General features: G+C 30.5%; 1 protein-coding gene across 1 annotated transcript in view; it reads left to right on the forward strand.

Moving 5' to 3' along the window:
- Positions 1 to 19515, forward strand: part of LOC148948017 (uncharacterized) — a 112842-nt gene that overhangs the window by 52586 nt on the left and 40741 nt on the right. The window contains exon 3 of the mRNA XM_089095177.1: positions 18707 to 18891. Within this exon, the coding sequence (XP_088951303.1) occupies positions 18855 to 18891 (37 nt within the window). The 5' untranslated portion in view covers positions 18707 to 18854. The remainder of the gene's footprint in view (positions 1 to 18706; positions 18892 to 19515) is intronic.

Here is a 19515-nt window from a genome sequence, read left to right on the forward strand (position 1 = left end):
ACCAGAGTATTTTAAACTAGTTGATTTTGTAGAAATTTATAGGTCCAGATTATTAAAAATTGCTAAAATCCTAAAAATGGATATAGAAATACCACAAGTAGAAACTGCAGTATTTATAAACACAAATGAAATGACTGAACGATTATGCACTCTAATAGGTAGAAGAACTGCTTGAAATACATCAAATGAAGTTAGAAATGAAACTGTAACTTTGGTATCTTCCTTATTAAAAAAATAAAATATTAAAGAAAAATGAATATAATACAATTTATTAAAATTATCTTAAAATTTAATTATCAAAAAAAAAAAAAATGAAATTCCTCAGGTTTGAAAATTTTTAAGATTTGGAAATTTTTTTAATAAAATAATTTCTAAATAAATGGCAGGCATTGCAGAACCGATTAAAAGTTGTTTACAACGAAAATCCAAATTCACCAAAATAAAAAAATAAATTATCGCGTTATACATTTAATGAATTACGCACAGCAGCTAAATTATTCGATATAAAAACTGCTGGTAGAAAAGATAATCTATGCAATACAACAAATATTCATCTAAATCATAAAATATTACTTGAAGATAATCTGATTGAGTTAAAGCATAATGTAAAGCGTCAAGATGATAAAAAAACCCTACAGATTTATTATTATTCCAGAGTAAAAAAAAAGGGTTAGAAAATGAAATAAAAGAAAAGATTGAAACTATTCCAGAATTACGAAATTAATTTACTACTATGAGAAATAAAGATATTATTGAACTTAAAAAATTCTTAAAATCAAAACAGATTTCAACTGCTGGAAATTATAACGAAGTGAAGAATAAAGTAAAAAACTATTTCAATAAACAAGTTGAGATTAATCTAAAAGTGAATGACGAAATTCAAAAACTCATTAGAGACTTAAGTGGTTGAAATAGGGTAAAAAAGATCGGAGTATTGACATTTCTGACTTATTTATTAATAAGAAAAAAACAAGGGAAGTTCCAGATATCCTAGAGTATATTTTTAAAATAGAAGAAGAATACGATAATAACCCAAGTATTTAATGGATTAGAGAAAATTCCCTTACAGTTAATATTTCGATGAATTGAATGAAGCTAATTTTGGAAAACTGTTTGATTTTGTTGTTGGGGATGTAAGAAGTAGAATGAATGAAAGAGATAGTTACAAAGCTCATTTCACGAGTCGGGTAATATTTTATTCTCAGAAAGATAAAGAACTCGAACCTATTCATTATCACAGTTATTCCTGGATTTTTAATAAAAATAGTGATATCGATCAAAGCCATCTAAATAGTAATCACAGGAATATATATACATTAGTCATAGGGAACACACCCAGATCAGGCTTAAAATTTAAAAGAGTCGCTGAAATTGATTGTAGAATGACAAATTTACCCTATTATGACGGAAGTACTTATAAAGAATTACCTGAATTTGTAAAAAATAAAAAGCGTGTATTAATATAAAAAAAATGATAATAAATGCTTTCTTTGGTCAATACTCACTTATCTACATCCAGTGAATGATAAAAATGTTGATAGACTTTCAAAATATAAGCCTTATGAAAATGAATTCAACTTTACAGGGATTATTAATTCTCCTATATTCAAGATACTAATTCTCCTATGGATATTCATGATATTCATAAATTTGAAAATAAATATAATATAAAAATTTGTTTATATGAAATAAGTGAAAATAAAGTGATTAGAACTCATATTCCTAAAACTAAGATCAATGGAAAAAATTCTACACATGTGATTAATTTACTCTATTTTGATAATCATTATGTTTTAATTAAAGATTTAAACAAACTACTTGGATCCCAAATCTCAAAAACTAAATGGAAAATTCATCTATGTACATTCTGTGGAAGACACTTTAATGAACAAGAAAAATTTGAAAAACATGGTAAAAAAGAAAATTGAGAAGATCCTGACATCATTATGCCTAAACCAGGATTTAAAATTGAATTTAAGAATATAGCTAAACAAATGAAAGTACCATACTGTATAATAGGTGATTTTGAATCGTATAATGAAGAATTTAATCAAAAGAAAGGTAAAAAGACAATCAAAGTAGCAGAACAAAAAGTACTAACTTATGGATTCCATGTATTTTGTTCTTTCAATGTAACACAAAATGAACTTTACGAATACTTGGGTTAAAGCGCTAACCAATATTTTGTAGCTACCTTAACAAAAATAGGTACGGAAACAATCAATGCTTTTGAAAATAGGCAAGAAGAACATGGCTATACACAAGAAGAAGTAAGTGAAAAATGGAATAATACAACTAATAAAAGCTGCCATATTTGTGAAAAGGAAATAGTAGATAATAATTTCCATTTAGATCATGACCATATGACTGGTAATGTCGTGGATTTAGGGGTGCAGAATGAAATAAAAACTTTAGATTTTGTAAACATATCCCAATTGTAATGAATAATGTCTCAAAATATGACTCTCATTAATTTCTTAGAGGGTTAGTACACGATAATGGTATTTTTGTTTTAGTTGAGAGTTTTATATCGTTTTATAAAACAATTACTTAATCAAACCCAATATGTAATGCGCTTCATAGATTCACTCCATTTTATGGCTTCATCATTACATAAATTATCTGAAAATCTAGCAAAATGTGATTGTAAATTAAATTGCAACTGTTTAAGAAATGATTTCAAGTATACTTCTGCTGTATTTCAAAATACTGAAGAATTTAAAGAAACAGTAGAGAAAGGGGTTTTTCCCTGTGAATATATCGATAGCTATGGAAATATAAATGATTCAGAATTACCTTCAATAGACAATTTTTATTCTAGATTAACATGAAAAATATTTCTGAAGAAGATTATGAAAGAGCAAAATCTATTTGAAAATTATTTAAATGTAAACGCTATTAGATTACACTAAATTATACCTAAAAAGTGATGTTTTAATTCTATCAGAGGTCGTTGAAAATTTTAGAAGTGTATGTTTAAATAATTATAAACTAGATCCCTTACGCTTTTTTTCTGCACCGGGATTAACATGGGAAGCTTTTCTCAAACATTCTAAAACTGAAATTCCCTTATTTTCTGATGAAGATATGTATACATTTATTGAGAAAGGTGTAATAGGTGGCGTATCTCAGTGTATGAAAAGATATGCTAAAGCAAATAATAAATATATGAAAAACTTTGATAAAACAAAACCTTCTAATTATTTAATGTTTTTAGACGCTAATAATTTATATGGTTGGGCAATGTCCCAACAATTACCAGAAAAAGATTATACTTTTATCAACATACCAGAAAATTTAAAAGAAAATAATTCTTTAGATTACTACCAACAATTAAAACAACATATCCATTCAGAAATGAATAAGGATAATGTGGGAGCCATTTATGAAGTTGATTTAGAACATCCAAGAGAGTTACACAATTAATACAAAGATTTACCACTAGCTCCTAAGCACTTTGAATATAAATTAAGTACAACTTTAAATAATAAAATAAACTATGTTGTTCATTATAAGAATTTAGAATTTTATTTAAAACATGGTTTAGTATTGAAAAAAGTTCATAGAATACTAGCATTTACTGAAGCACCCTATTTAAAAGAATATATCAATAATAATACTAAATTATGACAAAAGGGAAAGAATGATTTCAAGAAAGATTTCTCTAAATTCATGAATAATGCTTGTTTTGGGAAAACCATAGAAAATTTTAGGAAAATAACTAGTATTGAAATAATCACTAGTGATGAACAAAGACAAAAAATAATTAAAACCATAAGTTTAGATCGGAAATAATCTTTAGCGAGAATTTCTCGGTAGCCAGAATGGCCAATTCAAAAATAAATCTGGATAAACCTATTTATATCGGATTCGCTGTATTAGAATTATCCAAGCTATTAATGTATGAATTTCATTATAAATACATAGAACCTAAATATGGTGAAAACATTGACTTATGTTATATGGATACGGATAGTTTTATTTATGATATTCGAATTAAGGATTTTTATGAAGACATTAAAGCTGACCTCCAAGAAAAATTCGATACTTCAGATTATAAAAAAGATAATCCTTATAATTTCTCTTCAGTCAATAAAAAAGTAATAGGTATGATGAAGGATAAATTAACCGGAGCAATAATGTCTGAGTTTGGAGGTTTGAGGTTAAAACTATGCTCTTACTCAAAAGAGGGTGACAATGAAACTAAAGCAAAGAAAAAATTAAAAGGTATCAAAACTAATATCGTCAAAGATAAAATAACATTACAGAATTATAAAGATTTATTATTCGGGAAAGCGGAAAGTATCAAAAACACAGTATACTTTAAGAGCAAATAAATACATAATGTTCTTAGAGAAACAAAATAAAAAGCTCTAGACCCCAATGACACTAAAAGAAAAGTATTGTAAAATAAAGTTAACACAGTACCGTGGGGATTTAACCCATAGTTAGGTAGTTAAGTTAGTTGGATAGTTAGGTAGTTAATTTAGTTGGATACTTAGGTAGTTAAGGTAGGTAGGTAGGTAGTTAAATTAGTTAGGTAGGTAGTTAAGTTAGTTAGCTAGGTAGCTAAGTTAGGTAGGTAGGGAATGAAACTATGTTGAAGTTAGGTAGGTAGGTAGCTAAGTTAGGTAGGTAGGTAGCTAAGTTAGGTAGCTAGGTAGCTAAGTTAGGTAGGTAGGTATACTACATTATATACTACTAGTACTTTATCTATTAAAATTTTATAATTAGTAAATGGATCAAAAAGCACCTATTAAAGTATATGATTTTAAACACTCGAATAGTCAATCGCAGAATAAACGTCCACTAGCACCTCAATGGCCTTTTCTATTATTTTTGTGGAAATTCGGGTAGTGGTAAAACCAATTTACGTTTAAATTTAATATATGATTTTGTATATTTCAATAAAGTTTATTTATATGCTAAAGACCTTGAAGACGACAAACATCAAGACTTAATCCAGAGCATAAATTGTTCAGAATAAAAGAGTGGGCAGGATATATTGTTTGAAAGCAATGATAAAAGTGATATCGTAGAAGTAGATGACTTAGACCCTAATTATATGAATTTAGTTATCTGTGACGATTTTTTAACAGAAAAGGATCAGAAAAAAATTGAAGATTTATTCGTGAGAGGTAGAAACGAAACGCCTCAATAGTATATATTTCTCAAATCCATTTTAATATCCCTAAAATTATACGATTTAATTGTAATTATTTTGCATTTTTAAAATGCTGTAATCGAAGCAGAATTGGTAGAATTGAACAAAATCATGCATCTGACTTAAAAGAATATAAATTTCTCAATTACTTTAATCGTGCTACATAGGATCATGGATTTTTACTTATTGATCCGAAAACAAATAAAGAATCTCTAAAATATAGAAAGAACTTTGACATAACATTCTGAAAAAAAATCACTGGCTTGTTTTATATGCTTCTATACTACTCATCGAATAAAATTTGTTAATAAGTTTATTTGTATTATAAATGAATAAGTTTGGAAGTTTAGGAAGTAAATCCAGTAAAGATAACAGTGAAAGCCGATTACTCGATGATAATGGTAATCTTGATTTACTGGGTAAGCGTTTAATTAATTTAGGTGATGCAAAATCAAATAACTATGCTATTACTCTACAAAATGTTAAAATTATTTTAAACGATTTCAAGGATGAAATTTTCAACCAACAAATCATTACAAATCAGCATTCAAGTGAGGATCTTAATAGAATAACTAGAATGTATAAATCTTCTGACAAAACATCGACTAAAATTGATATTATATTATTATTAGTAAGAAATAACTTGAAAGAATCAAAAGATGATATAAATGTTGAACGCAGAAAAATTAGAAATGATGCAAAGACAAAAAACGGTGCTTATGCAGCCCATCTTTCAATACTATTGGTACACTAGAAGGGATGTATTCAGTTATCTGGTCGCTTAGACAATTTCGAAAATGTTATAATAAATATACTTGAAAAAGATCCCGATGAAGCATTTAAAAAGAGAATGAAAGGAAGGCTGAAACGAAATAAATAATTCACTAATAAATGTCAAGTTTTATTGAGTATACAATTTATCTATCCCCTTTTCAAAAAAGAAAAATTAAAAAATGCTTTAAGGCAAAACAAAAATGTCAAATTCGTGTAAATCACAGCAGAAAAAATTATAGAGAACCCGTTCAATTTCTTTTAAACCAAATAAAATAGAAAAATTTTAAAAAGAAAATAAAGGATGTGATATTGATGTTTCGTACAAACAGCTAGTCCAAAATGGAGTATTTTTCCCGTTTTTAATACCTTTAGCTGTTGCACTTGGAAAAGCGGCTTTAACAAGTGGTGCTGCAGCCTTAGGAACTTATGCTGGTAAAAAAGTTGCTGATAAAATTACTGGCAACTCTGGTTTAGCTTTAAAATTACCTAGGAAAATCGGTGGAGGAGCTTTAAGACTTTCAGGTGCACAGAAAACGTTGGAATGGGAAACCTTGAAGTTCCTAAGAAACGTGGAAGACCCAAAAAACTTTCTGAAAACGTTGAAGTTCCTAAGAAACGTGGAAGACCCAAAAAACTTGCTGATACTACAGTTTCATCTCCTTATTCAAAAAACGTGAAGCGAGTAAAAAAAGAAAAATCCCTTAACAAATATTGATATAACTGCTGAATTACACCACATTCCTTACTTCAGAGGCATATTTTCTAGAAATAATTTACCAAATAAAATCAATAAAAAAGAATGTTGTGTTATTAATTATGATTTAAGTGGTTCACCTGGAGCTCATTGGACTTGTTATTTCAATGACCCTAAGCATATATTTGTAGAATTCTTTGACTCGTTTGGTATTCCGCCGGGAAATGAAATAGTAAAATATTTAAAGACTTCAAATAAACAAATTGCTTATCATTCTTTCCCAATACAAAATTTAAGTGATGTCAATTGTGGACATTTATGTGCAGAGTATATTAAAAAAAGATTTAAGGGAGTGGATCCACAAAATTTTATTTAGATTTTTTTTTTTATATAAATGAATGTTTTCAATTCGGAGAAATTAAGAACAGCAAAAGAATGGTTAAAATATTTGTGTTATTTGCTTATTATTTCATCATTAATTTATGAATTAGTTTTATTGATAAAAATCCAAAAGATAGATAATGGAAATAGTATAAATAATGTGTCTATAATAGAAGAAAAAAATAAAAACAGATTGCTTATCATTCTATTCCAATAAAAAATTTAACTGATCAATTGTGGACATTTATGTGTAGAGTATATTAAAAAAAGAGTGAATCCACAAAACTTTATTTAGATTTTATTTCTTAATATAAATGGAAGAAGAATTAGAGAAACGATTATTTGTTTATCGTAGAAGTTGTAAATATTATGGAAATGTTAGTAATGCTTTCTTAGTATCTAAATTTATATTTAGTGCTTCAGGTTTATCTGCTTTTGTTATGTTACCCCTTGCTTCTTCAAGTCTTGGCACAGTTCTGATTGAAATACTTGGAATACGTATACGAATAGCAGAAAGAAAGGTTAAGCATAAAACTGCTTAATCTTTTTATTAAGAATTGCTTGCTATGTATAAATATGATGAACTGGCTAATAAAGAAACGATTCAACGAGCAAATTAATTGTAGAAAACATTGCAGCTTTTTCACCGTGAAAAGTATATGAAGCAAGTGAAATTAAACGGGTATAAATACTGCTCCATGTCTGTAAAGTCCAAGACATAAATAAAACCCTTCTTACTTTCCACCTGTAATATTGCTTGTTTCATTAACCACTCTATTTGCTCTCATTTCCTATTCGCTTCATTCTCTCATTGCAACAGTCATAGTTCGAAATACACCTACTAGGTTGCGTAATCTGAAACTTATTTTTGTCGCGTGTCTGGCATTATTCCCAGAAATCTTTCACCAAGTTAAAGATTCTTCGGAATAATGCCAAATTTATTGATCGTAGATTACATGTTAATCTATAAATTAAATGCTAATCGATAATTAATTTTCGGTACAAAAATTTTTTTTAATAAAATAATTTAAAAATAAATTGAGAAAATTTGAAGAGAAATTAAAGGGGAAAATAAACACAATCAAACAATTAAGAAAGAAGATTTAGACATTGGAATAGAATAATCAATTAAAGCAATGAAAAACGTAGTAAATAAATATGGTAACAAACTTGTTATTATTATTAATTTTGAGGGTGAAATGGTTGATACCTATGCATCAAATCTATTTGATTTTACAGCAATTGATTTTGAAAAGAAATTTAAAAAATTCGAAAAAGATAAAGGTATGATTCTAAAGATTATTGAAAGAAAAGGGAAAGATAATAATAATTATCTAGATATTGATATTGAACTTAATTAGTAGTATATCGAACTATCTAATAAATTATAAATTATTACATTTTAGCAGTAGTATAAGAAGAATGGAATACGTTTTCAAATTACATCAAAAATTCTTATTTCAGAGGACCTTCTTTGATCTTAAAGGTCATGATGGAAAATTGTTAAAATGTTGCAGATTTTCATTTAAAATAGGGTGAATTCAATTGAAAAAGGGGGTAAATTGAAGGGGTGAGATAGGTGGGGCAGCTCCTGTATTTCTTATACTACTTCCATCCACAAAATTATATTTCGCAACCTAATAGAATCTCTGAAAATATCCTACTGGGCAAGCAATAAGCATTTAAGAATGCTTTACATAAAATGAAATTGCGAAATGCCATTCAGTACTGCGTTTATTACTTAGTTACCTTTCATCGTGGCTTCGAAAGGGTACTTATTTTAGTTTCAGTGTTTATTTTGAGGTTTGGTTTGTAAATTGTCCTTTGGACTTTTATCTCCTTTTTTCTGCAGTGAGGACGGTTAAGTAGAGGTTTCAACCAAAATATTTGCATTATTTTTTTTTCTGCTTTTCACTGTTTTCCTCTATGTTATTGTCCTCGTTTCTTTTTTGTAAGTTACCCTTTCATCGTTGATTCGAAAAAGTACTTGTTTTACTTTCAGTGTTTATTTTGAGGTTTGGTTTTTAAATTTTCCTTTGGACTTTTATCTCCTTTTTTCTGCAGTGAGGACGGTTAAGCAGAGGTTTCAACCAAAATATTTGCATTGTTTTTTTTCTGCTTTTCACTGTTTTTCTCTATGTTATTGTCCTCGTTTCTTTTTTGTAAGTTACCCTTTCATCGTTGCTTCGAAAAAGTCCTTGTTTTACTTTCAGTGTTTATTTTGAGGTTTGGTTTGTAAATTGTCCTTTGGACTTTTATCTCCTTTTTTCTGCAGTGAGGACGGTTAAGCAGAGGTCTCAACCAAAATATTTGCATTATTTTTTTTTTGCTTTTCACTGTTTTTCTCTATGTTATTGTCCTCGTTTCTTTTTTCTCTGTTACCCTTTCATTGTTGCTTCGAAAAAGTCCTTATTTTAGTTTCAGTGTTTATTTTGAGGTTTAGTTTTTATATTGTCCTTTGGACTTTTATCTCCATTTTTTTATTATTCTACACTAAGGCCGATTGAGCAGAGGTCTCAATCGACATATTTGCATAACTTTTTCTTCTGTTTATCACTGGCTGTTATTGTCCTCGTTTCTCTCTTCTTTGCTGTTTTTTGTTCCGTCATGATTAGCCAGTGTGGTCTCAGAAATTATTTATTAAGATATCGAACATTGTATACAGTTATTCTCCAATTACTGATTCCATTCATTACAAAATATTTACGAAAAATATATTATACGAGCATAAACAACGAGGGCGGCGGAGTTTAGTCTTAACAATATATCCTGGTAGGCTAAAATGGTAACAACTTATTTCCTGAACGTATTTTTTTTAAATATGATATATTCATTTTATTAGTAGAATTGTTCTCTGTATAGAATGTAGAATTATCGCCTTTTTCATTATTGCCATTTATTTTAATTGATGAAACATATACTTCTTAGAACTTTTAGTTTTTTCTCTTGTATTGATAAAGTCTGCGAGACTGTTTCCTTCACAACACTTTAGAAGTACGCCCTTATGGATTAGAGCTTTCATGAGGCTGGATTAAATTTCATAGATACATCCCTTGAAGAACATGGGACAATAGGGGCTTTCTATTGCCTGGTAATATCTAAGCATCAGGTAACATCTGGGGAGAGTGACACTCCATTAAACTTGAATATTTTGTTTGTGGTTCAAGATAATATCAAAAAGAAAATCAGATAAATAATGGCGAAGACCACATTGCCTTTCCATTTTACCTTTCCTTTCCATTTTCCTTTTATTTTAACATTTACATATCCATTTCTATTTTTTACATTTTTTTACATCTCCTTTTATCCTTACCTTTCCATTTTCCATTATATTTTGGAAGAATAATCACAGTAAGTGAGTAGCTGTAGTAATTTTGCTATATAGATAAATAGAACAACATTATTTTTTTTAGAAACAGGAATTCCCAATTAACAACGTTTTTCAATTAAAAATGAGCAAATATTAATACAAAGTTTTTCTAAGGGAAGTAAAGAGCGAGTTTGGAACTTAAACGAGCAAAAATAATTACTTTACTGACTATCTAATATATATAAATAAAAATATAAATGAAATTTTCTATACATAAACAAATAATATATATATATATAATTTATATATATATATATATAATTTATATATATATATATATATATATTATATATATATATATATATATATATATATATATATCCTCCTGAGACCTGACCATAGAAATACTTTTCTGATTATGTTCATTTCTTTGTAGTTGACTTAAAAAAAATCATTTTGACCATTGATCAACTAAAAAAAAGTTGACCCCCCTCCCTCCCTCTGGAGGATGTCCACAGGTGTGGACATTGGGTCCCTATCGAGCTAAGAGTATAGTAAAAATCTGTTTCGTCTATTAAAAAAGATATGTCAAAACGTTGAAAACAAAACATGACTCTTCATGAAATTTCTTGAAGCAGTTGTTGTCTTGTGTCAAGCAGAGAATGTTTTTACACTGCGAGCACATCCATCTTGACCTTTTGCAGCATCCAGGCCTTCTGCATCGGGCTGCATTCGTCAAGTCACAAAATTCTGGTAGATGCAGTGCAGCTCTGGCATATAGGGGAGGGATTAGCCTCTTTTTCACACTCAAAACACGGTGTTGAGTTTCACCCAACGGCTCTTTGTTGCTATTTTCTTAACCCCGTGGCTCCAAGCTTCCAGACCTGAGCAAAAACGGCCACGTTGAAACAAAGATCAATGAGCTGTTTGAGGTCACCAGAAACTTCTGGGCCATGGCCTTTCAGCTCATGAAATGCATTGGCTAGTGCAGCATCCACGACATGATGAAACAGATGCAAAGTCCAATTTTTAGTACGTGTCTCTAACCGGTAATAGCTAACCATACAGTCCACAAGGTCGACCCCACCCATGTAGGTGTTGTAATCCGAGACTACTCGTGGACATTTGACCTGCACGTAAGACCCCTGGTGCTTGTCATACCGTTTGACCTCTGTCTCCTCTTCAATGCCTTTGCAATTTGAAGGCAGGAGAACCACTTTGTTATCAAACCACTGGGTCACGGCTACTTTTCTATCTGAGCGCACAGACATGACAGAGGTTCCTCTGCCCTTTCTTTTCATTTCTGTTTCAGTAAAAAGCGTTGGGCCGTTGGCACCCAAACGGTTCTTCATGATAGTTTCGGTTGCATTTATTTTTCTTTCAGCCAGAATGTCGAGGAGCTTAACAGACGAGAAGAATCGGTCAAAATAGAGGTATGTACCTTCTGGTAGGGTCTCCGACAAGCGCAGTATGATCCCAGCTGACAAGCCATGTGCTACCAGCTCTTCCCTCAGGGTGATGGCTCCCTGGTAGATTTGGAAGTCAAGTATCAGCCCTAAGGAGCTGGCAAGGGCAAAATTCTTTAATCCAACTGGATTGGGCATGTTAGGGACATATTGTTTGAGTGTCGACATACCTTGGAAGGGTATTATCTCTTCGTTAATTGAACAGTTCCTGTCACGTGGCAACTGGAGAAAGATATTCCTGAAGTTGTCAAGGATCGGCTGCACCTTCCAAAGCCTATTTTTGTTTTTTGTCTGAGATTTCTGAATCAACAACGAACTTCAGGTTTGACCGGATTGTGAAGAATCTGTCTCGAGTCATCTTTTGTGATATGGCTTCCACCCTAAAATTCCCAGACCAGTACATGCGGATCCGAGGAAACTTGAGGTTCCCCATCAGGCTGACAATGCCAACAAAAATTTTCAGTTTGTCTGGAGTTACATTCAAGCTTTTGTGGTGGGCCAACTGATAGTTGTAGTTCATGCAAAAAGCTATACGTTCGAAGAAGCTCTCCGGGTAATATTGCAAAAAGAATTGTTCTGTACTCCAATTGTTGTGGTCCTGGAAATGAGCGGGGCCCACGTCCGGGCCACGATGATTATCGAACCGCCGAGACTTCCTCCAGGACAAGGTTGCTGCTACTTTGTCAGCCTTCAAGCGTTTGGCACGGGTTGCTAAGGGTACGTCATCATCAGATTCTTCATTTTCAACATCTGGAAGAACAGCATAACTGTTTGATGATGGAATGGCTGCTACACCTGGTTCAACATAACATTCTGAAGACGATTAGGAGAGATTTTTTATCCATTCCTCATCATCTAAATCAGAGAGGTCCAGGTCACTCTCATCAAGCATTCCAAGGGCATCATAAGGGAAACTACAATAAAGGAACAGGTTCAGTAAGCTTGAAACTAATAGCTAGATAGATAGATAGATAGATAGAGATTGGCAAAAGAACTATCACAAACCCTAGTGGACCAAATTTGCATTTCTTATTAAAAAAAAAATACAATAACAAAATAATACAATAACAACACATAGTTACCACTGTAACAAAAACACGACAGGTAACAGTCAGAAAACACAAAATACAAAAGTCATAAATATAGGTCATAACTATAAAATATTTTTAAGGTCATAAAATAAAAAGATAAAAAGGGTAACAAATAAAATAACCAAATATTCAACAATGAAAAAATAATATATACAAAATAGTTTAATTTTTAGCAGACTTACGGGTTGTTATTTTGGTTTATTTTTTTTGTAAAAAAGGGAATAAAATTTTTTTATAAAGTAAGGAAGAAAAGGGTATGGGAGACAGAATGGGGGTGGGTAGGGACACTTTACGGGGGTGGCGATTTCTTATGGGTGAGTGGCGGCTAGGTTGTTACCAATTTAGTAAATAAAACAATCATTGGCTTCTGCTATCCCCATTAGAATCAAGATTTGAACTACGAAAAGTCAACCCTAGCTTTTTACTCGATTGGAACCGCCTGTCCACAGACGTGGACATGGAGGTTTTCAAGTTCCAAAAGATGGCACTTATCAAACTAACTGCTTTTAAAACATTATAAGCACTGTCAACAATCAAGAGAGTACACCTGATTTTTCTCAAAACTCGTTCTTACCACTTTCTTTTTTTTTCTTTTTTTTTAACTTTGCTTTTTTTAATCTCCTTACTTTATACATTTATATCGTGTTAAAAAACCACAAAAAGTCGCAGAAACTCTCTAAAAAAAAATAGTATATGGCTTTACAGGTCCAAAAAGCACGTTGAAACAACAAAATCTGTGCTAGATGGCAAGGCCTTTGCACAAAAAATGTTTTATGGGGGTGTCCACAGACGTGGACACCCGGTCCCAGGAGGATATATATATATATATATATATATATATATATATATATATATATATATATATATATATATATATATATATATATATATATATATATATATATATATATATATATATATATATATATATATATATATATATATATATATATATATATGTAATAATTCCGGTGGAATATTTTTCATTAGAAAGGTTTGACCTAAAAGAGAACGCCATGAAGAGTTGGGGGGGGGGCGTAAATACCAGGATTAAATAACAAGGTTTCATAATTGAAATTATTGCATCTGAAACGCTATACATATACATTTGAACAGTGAGTAGTGAAGCTGGTTTGTTTAACTAATTCGTTTTGTCTAAATAGAAGAAAGATATTTTCTATTTAGCAAAATTGCTAAAGATAATTTCTTTAACTGCAATGGAATGCCATAATGTAAAGAAAAACGAACAAAAACTTTCTTTTTTCTTACCTTTGCTTTTTTTCATCTCCTTATTTTAGCCTTTTCTAGTTTGTAAAAACACCACTAAAAGTCGCAGAAACTTTCTGAAAAAATCGTAGATGGCTTTCCAGGTCCAAAAAGCACGTTGAAACAACAAAATCTTTGCTAGATGGCAAGGCCTTTGCAAAAAAAAATATTTTATGGGGGTGTCCACAGACGTGGACACCAGGTCCCAGGAGGATATATATATATATATATATATATATATATATATATATATATATATATATATATATATATATATATATATATATATATATATATATATATATATATATATATATATATATATATATATATATATATATATATATATATATATATATATATATATATATATATATATATGTAATAATTCCGGTGGAATATTTTTCATTAGAAAGGTTTGACCTAAAAGAGAACGCCATGAAGAGTTGGGGGGGGGGGCGTAAATACCAGGATTAAATAACAAGGTTTCATAATTGAAATTATTGCATCTGAAACGCTATACATATACATTTGAACAGTGAGTAGTGAAGCTGGTTTGTTTAACTAATTCGTTTTGTCTAAATAGAAGAAAGATATTTTCTATTTAGCAAAATTGCTAAAGATAATTTCTTTAACTGCAATGGAATGCCATAATGTAAAGAAAAACGAACAAAAACTTTTTTTTAAGGCCAAACGAAAATACTGAAAAAAAAACAAGTGAATATTTCGAAAGGACAACCACCTCTGCTCTTCAACATGAACCAAATTAATATTTAGGAAAAAAAGCCAAAAAAGACAAACACACTAACAATTACAATTACAACATTACACTAGCAAACGACAGTGTCCTTCGATGCCTTTGTTCACTAGTATCCGTCAATGGCATTTCAACAGTTTTTGGATTTCGTGCAAATCGTGGAAATTAGTCGATGAATCGCTTTTGGCTTTTATGTGTTTGGTTTTAATTTTTCTATTTTCTGCTTTTATTAAATTTTATTTAACTTTTAATTTTGGTTTTTCATTGTTTTTTAGTGGTTTGTTTTTTTCACATTGACTTTCCGCATTTGTTTTTGTTTTTTCTTTTTTTTGGACGTTTTTCCTTAAGTTTTTTTGTTCGCGCTGAAGGAGAAAGGCGGTTGTATTTTCGAAATATTTGCTTTGTTTTTTCAGTATTTTCTTTGGTCTTAAAAAAAACATTTTTGTTAGTTTTTATTTATTTTATGGCAAGCCATTATAGTTCAAGAAATTATCTTTAGCAATTTTTCTAAATAAACAATATCTTTTTTTATGTTTGTTCGTTAGATGGGCTTACAAGAATTTATTCTCAGAGCCTGCATAGCACCAATGGCCATGATTCCGTGTAGAGCTGGTGGTAACCATAAAATGGTCTGAACCTCTTGTGGTTTAGGACTTACGGAGTCCAAGCTTTGCTGATAGGGCTGTTAATCACAGATGGTGGTCACTGTCATCTTTATCAGTATTTAAGATCTACTCAGGAAAATAACCTTAAATTTGCATTACAGAATTGTTACCAAAATTACCATTTACAGTTGAACCAGGCTGATTAGTCTCTACCGTCCTTAAGTCTGAAAATGACGTGGTAGGGTTATAAAAGATAAATTTTAACAAGATAGTGATAGTTTTCTGGCTCTAGCATACAGTCTATTCCCCTTATAAAAAAAAAAAATCCCTTATAATTATCTTAGAATGTAGCTGATGCAATAAGCAAACTCATTTACCAATGTTTGAAAATAGCAAAACGCCCTAATAGATATTTAGCTGGATTTTTGTTGATATCTAATATGCCAAGTTTTATTTTTATACAAGATATTTTAGCAAAGTTCATCTAATCTCAAGGTGTAATATATTTAAAAACTGGTCTTAAATAAATTCATCCTATTACTCCTCCTAGTAGGTAATTACTCCTTCTCTAGGTAATTGCACTTGTAGAATTTTTAGTTGTTTCTGGTTGATTTTCAATCATTCAAAGTGTTTTTTTTTTGGGCTACTAGCTTGTGTTACAACTGACAGCAGTTGAAACAGTGAATCGACTTAATTTCTTTGACTTTTATCCCCCCCACCTAAAAAATGTAACTTGATAGGTTTTTAAGATCCATATTGGGAACAGGCTGGTAACATCTAGGTGAGAAACCTGTAATTTTTAAACCTTGCGAAGAAAAAATTCGGATGGGAAGAGGGGTCCTAAAAAAATTTACTCGGAGCCGAGTCTTGACTCAACAATCCTGAGAATACTTTCTGACTAGTCCGATGGTTATGATTTACGTTTTTATCTGCTAACACTTTTAATACAGGTTTGACAATAACAGAATTGCTTATTTTGATTTACTTTTTGATTAATCCTCATTACAACTCTATTTTGATTTATCATCGTTCAAAATGCACTACTGGTTATCACTTGCCATACAACCTTGATACTTTCAACTTCAGTTGCGTTAAACTTAGTTATTTCAGGCGTTTTGATTTGGTTTTGTATAAATTTATATTGAAGAATTAACATATCAGTTTTATGAACTCCCCACTCTAAAATTTTTACGACGAGCGATTTCAATTTCTTGAAACCATTCCTTGTCATTAAGATGATTCTTTCTCGATCTGTCGCATAAAGGCAAATAATTACGGTTTTGTCAAACAGTTCGGGGTAACGAACTGTAAGTAAGGAGCGACCCGGCTCAATAGTAACCGAAACTCTTAAAAATAGAATTTAACACCAATAGATACATCAAAAGAATCAGATTTTTATGCTGATTTCAAATATATAAGTTTTATCAAGTTTAGTCTTACCCATCAAAATTTACGAGCCTGAAAAAATTTGCATTATTTTCCAAAAAAGGAGAAACAGCCGCTAAAAGTGATATAGTCTTAATGAAAATCATGCCATCAAATTCACCGTATCAGAAAACTCTACGGTGGAGGTTTCAAGCTCCTATCTGCAAAAATGTGGAATTTTGTATATTTTTTTTTGCCAGAAGAAAGATCACGGATGCGTGTTTGTTATTTATTTTTTTCCCAGGGGTGATCATAACGATCCAGTGGTCCTAGAGTATCGAAAAAGGGCTCTTTCGAATGAAAATTAAAAGTTCTAGTGCCCTTTTTAAGTGACCAAAAAAATTGGAGGGCAACTAGGCCCCCTCCCACGCTCATTTTTTTCCCAAAGTCACCCGATCAAAATTTTGATCGAAAATTTGTGGGAGGATGTTTTCATGGGGGAAGGGACATTTCTATGAAGGGGGCGCCGGATTTCCCAGCATTATTTAAAAAAGGAACAGAAATTAAATAAAAAAACAAGTTTTTTCAACTGAAAGTAAAGAGCAACATTAGAACTTAAAACAAACAGAATTTATTACGTATATGAGAAGTTCGCCTTCTAGTCAATGCCTAGCTCTTTACGCTAAATTTTGTTTTATTACTTTCAAAAGAGTTATCTATTCTAATTAAACAGACTTTGTGATTCAGGGGTCAATAAATAAAAGTTCAAATAGGGATAAAATCCTTTTAATAGACAGTGTTTCACAAACAGTGATATAAATTCACATAAAAAATACCAGATATTCGGTCACAAGGGGCTGAGGTAAGGTTGGCAGAGTGGGGGAGGGGAGAGGGAGTTGAGTATAATGAGTGATGGAGACTGAATTGGTTATTATTATTTTTCTTTTATATTTTATTTATGTATTATAATTTTTAATTCAGTTATTTATTTATTTTTCTCTATTTTTTATTTTATTATTATTATTATTATTATTATTATTATTATATAATATATATATATATATATATATATATATATATATATATATATATATATATATATATATATATGTATATATATATAGTAGGATGTAGTTTATCTATTTTTGGTTTATTTATAATAGTTTTAATTAAATAGTTGAGGTTTATGTAGATAGTTGAGTTATGGACTTTCGCGTGATCGCAAACCTTCTTAGGATTTCTTCAGCGTGAAAGCGTTGTTTAATTTATTTATTTGTTTATGAATAAGGATTAATAAACTTATGAACTTATAACTTATATGCAGTGACCGAAATATCTGGTAATTTTTTTGTGAATTTCTATCACTGTTTGTGAAACACTTGTCTACTAAAAGGATTTTATCCCTATTTGAACTTTTATTTATCGTCATGGAAAGGCAGTGTGGTCTCCAAAATTATCTACGTCATGATTCAGGGGTCATTCTTAAAGAACTGGAACAAAATTTGTTTTAAGTTTTAATGTTGCTCCTTACTTTCCTTAATTTCTTCTACCATCTGTGGAATGATATTTCAACGCAATTACTCTTTGACTCGTTCAAAGAGTAATATTATCTACGTCATGATTCAGGGGTCATTACTTAAGAATTGGAACAAAATTTGTTTTAAGTTTTAATGTTGCTTCTTACTTTCAGTTGAAAAAAACTTGTTTTTTTTTATTTAATTAGAGAAAGAGGCTTAAATCTGATAAAGGAAAAGAATTGAAACCAGGCGAATTATCTATTTGTCTGCTGTGCTGCGTGAATGTTCCCCTTTTAATTTTATTTATTTTTCTTAGGTATTGGGAATTGATCCGGTTGTATCTTGATGGCATTACCAGCGAGACAAGCAAGAATTTTCTCTGCCATCTGTGGAATGATATTTCAACGCTATTACTATTTGACTCGTTCTTAGCTGCATTGCCTCAATTAGTGCTTCAATTGTCTATGATTCCAGAAGACTATCAATGGAATTGGTTTAACAGTTAGTATAATTATAACTACTTAACTATATTCTAAGCATAATTTTTTAAGTAAATTGTAATTCTTTAATTCACTACAGGTTTAAACGTATATCTTTATCATGTGTCAGGTTGGACGAGACTACAATGAGCTATGGTTTAAGAATCTAAATCATTAATGTTAAAGGTATGGTCCTTGGGTATCCCCAGGGTATTTTAATAAAAACATAGGGAAATCCTCCTTTCTATATGATTAAGCTATCAGAGTAATAAGTAGAGACAATGACTTAACTTTTACCATTATCAAGCTTTGAGACTTGATTTTTATTTCGTATGCCACGAAAGGATACTGTCCTTGGGCAGGCCCCAGAGTATTTGAACATTGCTTTTGGCCTGGCAAGCATTTAATTTAACTAACGGTTAAATTAATCATTCCACAGATGTCTATGATTCCATACTTAATCATACTTAATCACTTCAATTGTCTATGATTCCAGAAGACTATCAGTGGAATTGGTTTAACAGTTAGTATAAATATAACTACTTAACTATATTCTAAGCATAATTTTTTAAGAAAATTGTAATGCTTTAGTTCACTACAGGTTTAGACGAATATCTATATCATTTATCAGGCTGGACGACTATAC

Source organism: Artemia sp. Qi Xiang Cuo, chromosome 10 (assembly GCF_049724085.1).
Source record: "Artemia sp. Qi Xiang Cuo chromosome 10, ASM4972408v1, whole genome shotgun sequence".
NCBI classification, from domain to species: domain Eukaryota; kingdom Metazoa; phylum Arthropoda; class Branchiopoda; order Anostraca; family Artemiidae; genus Artemia; species Artemia sp. Qi Xiang Cuo.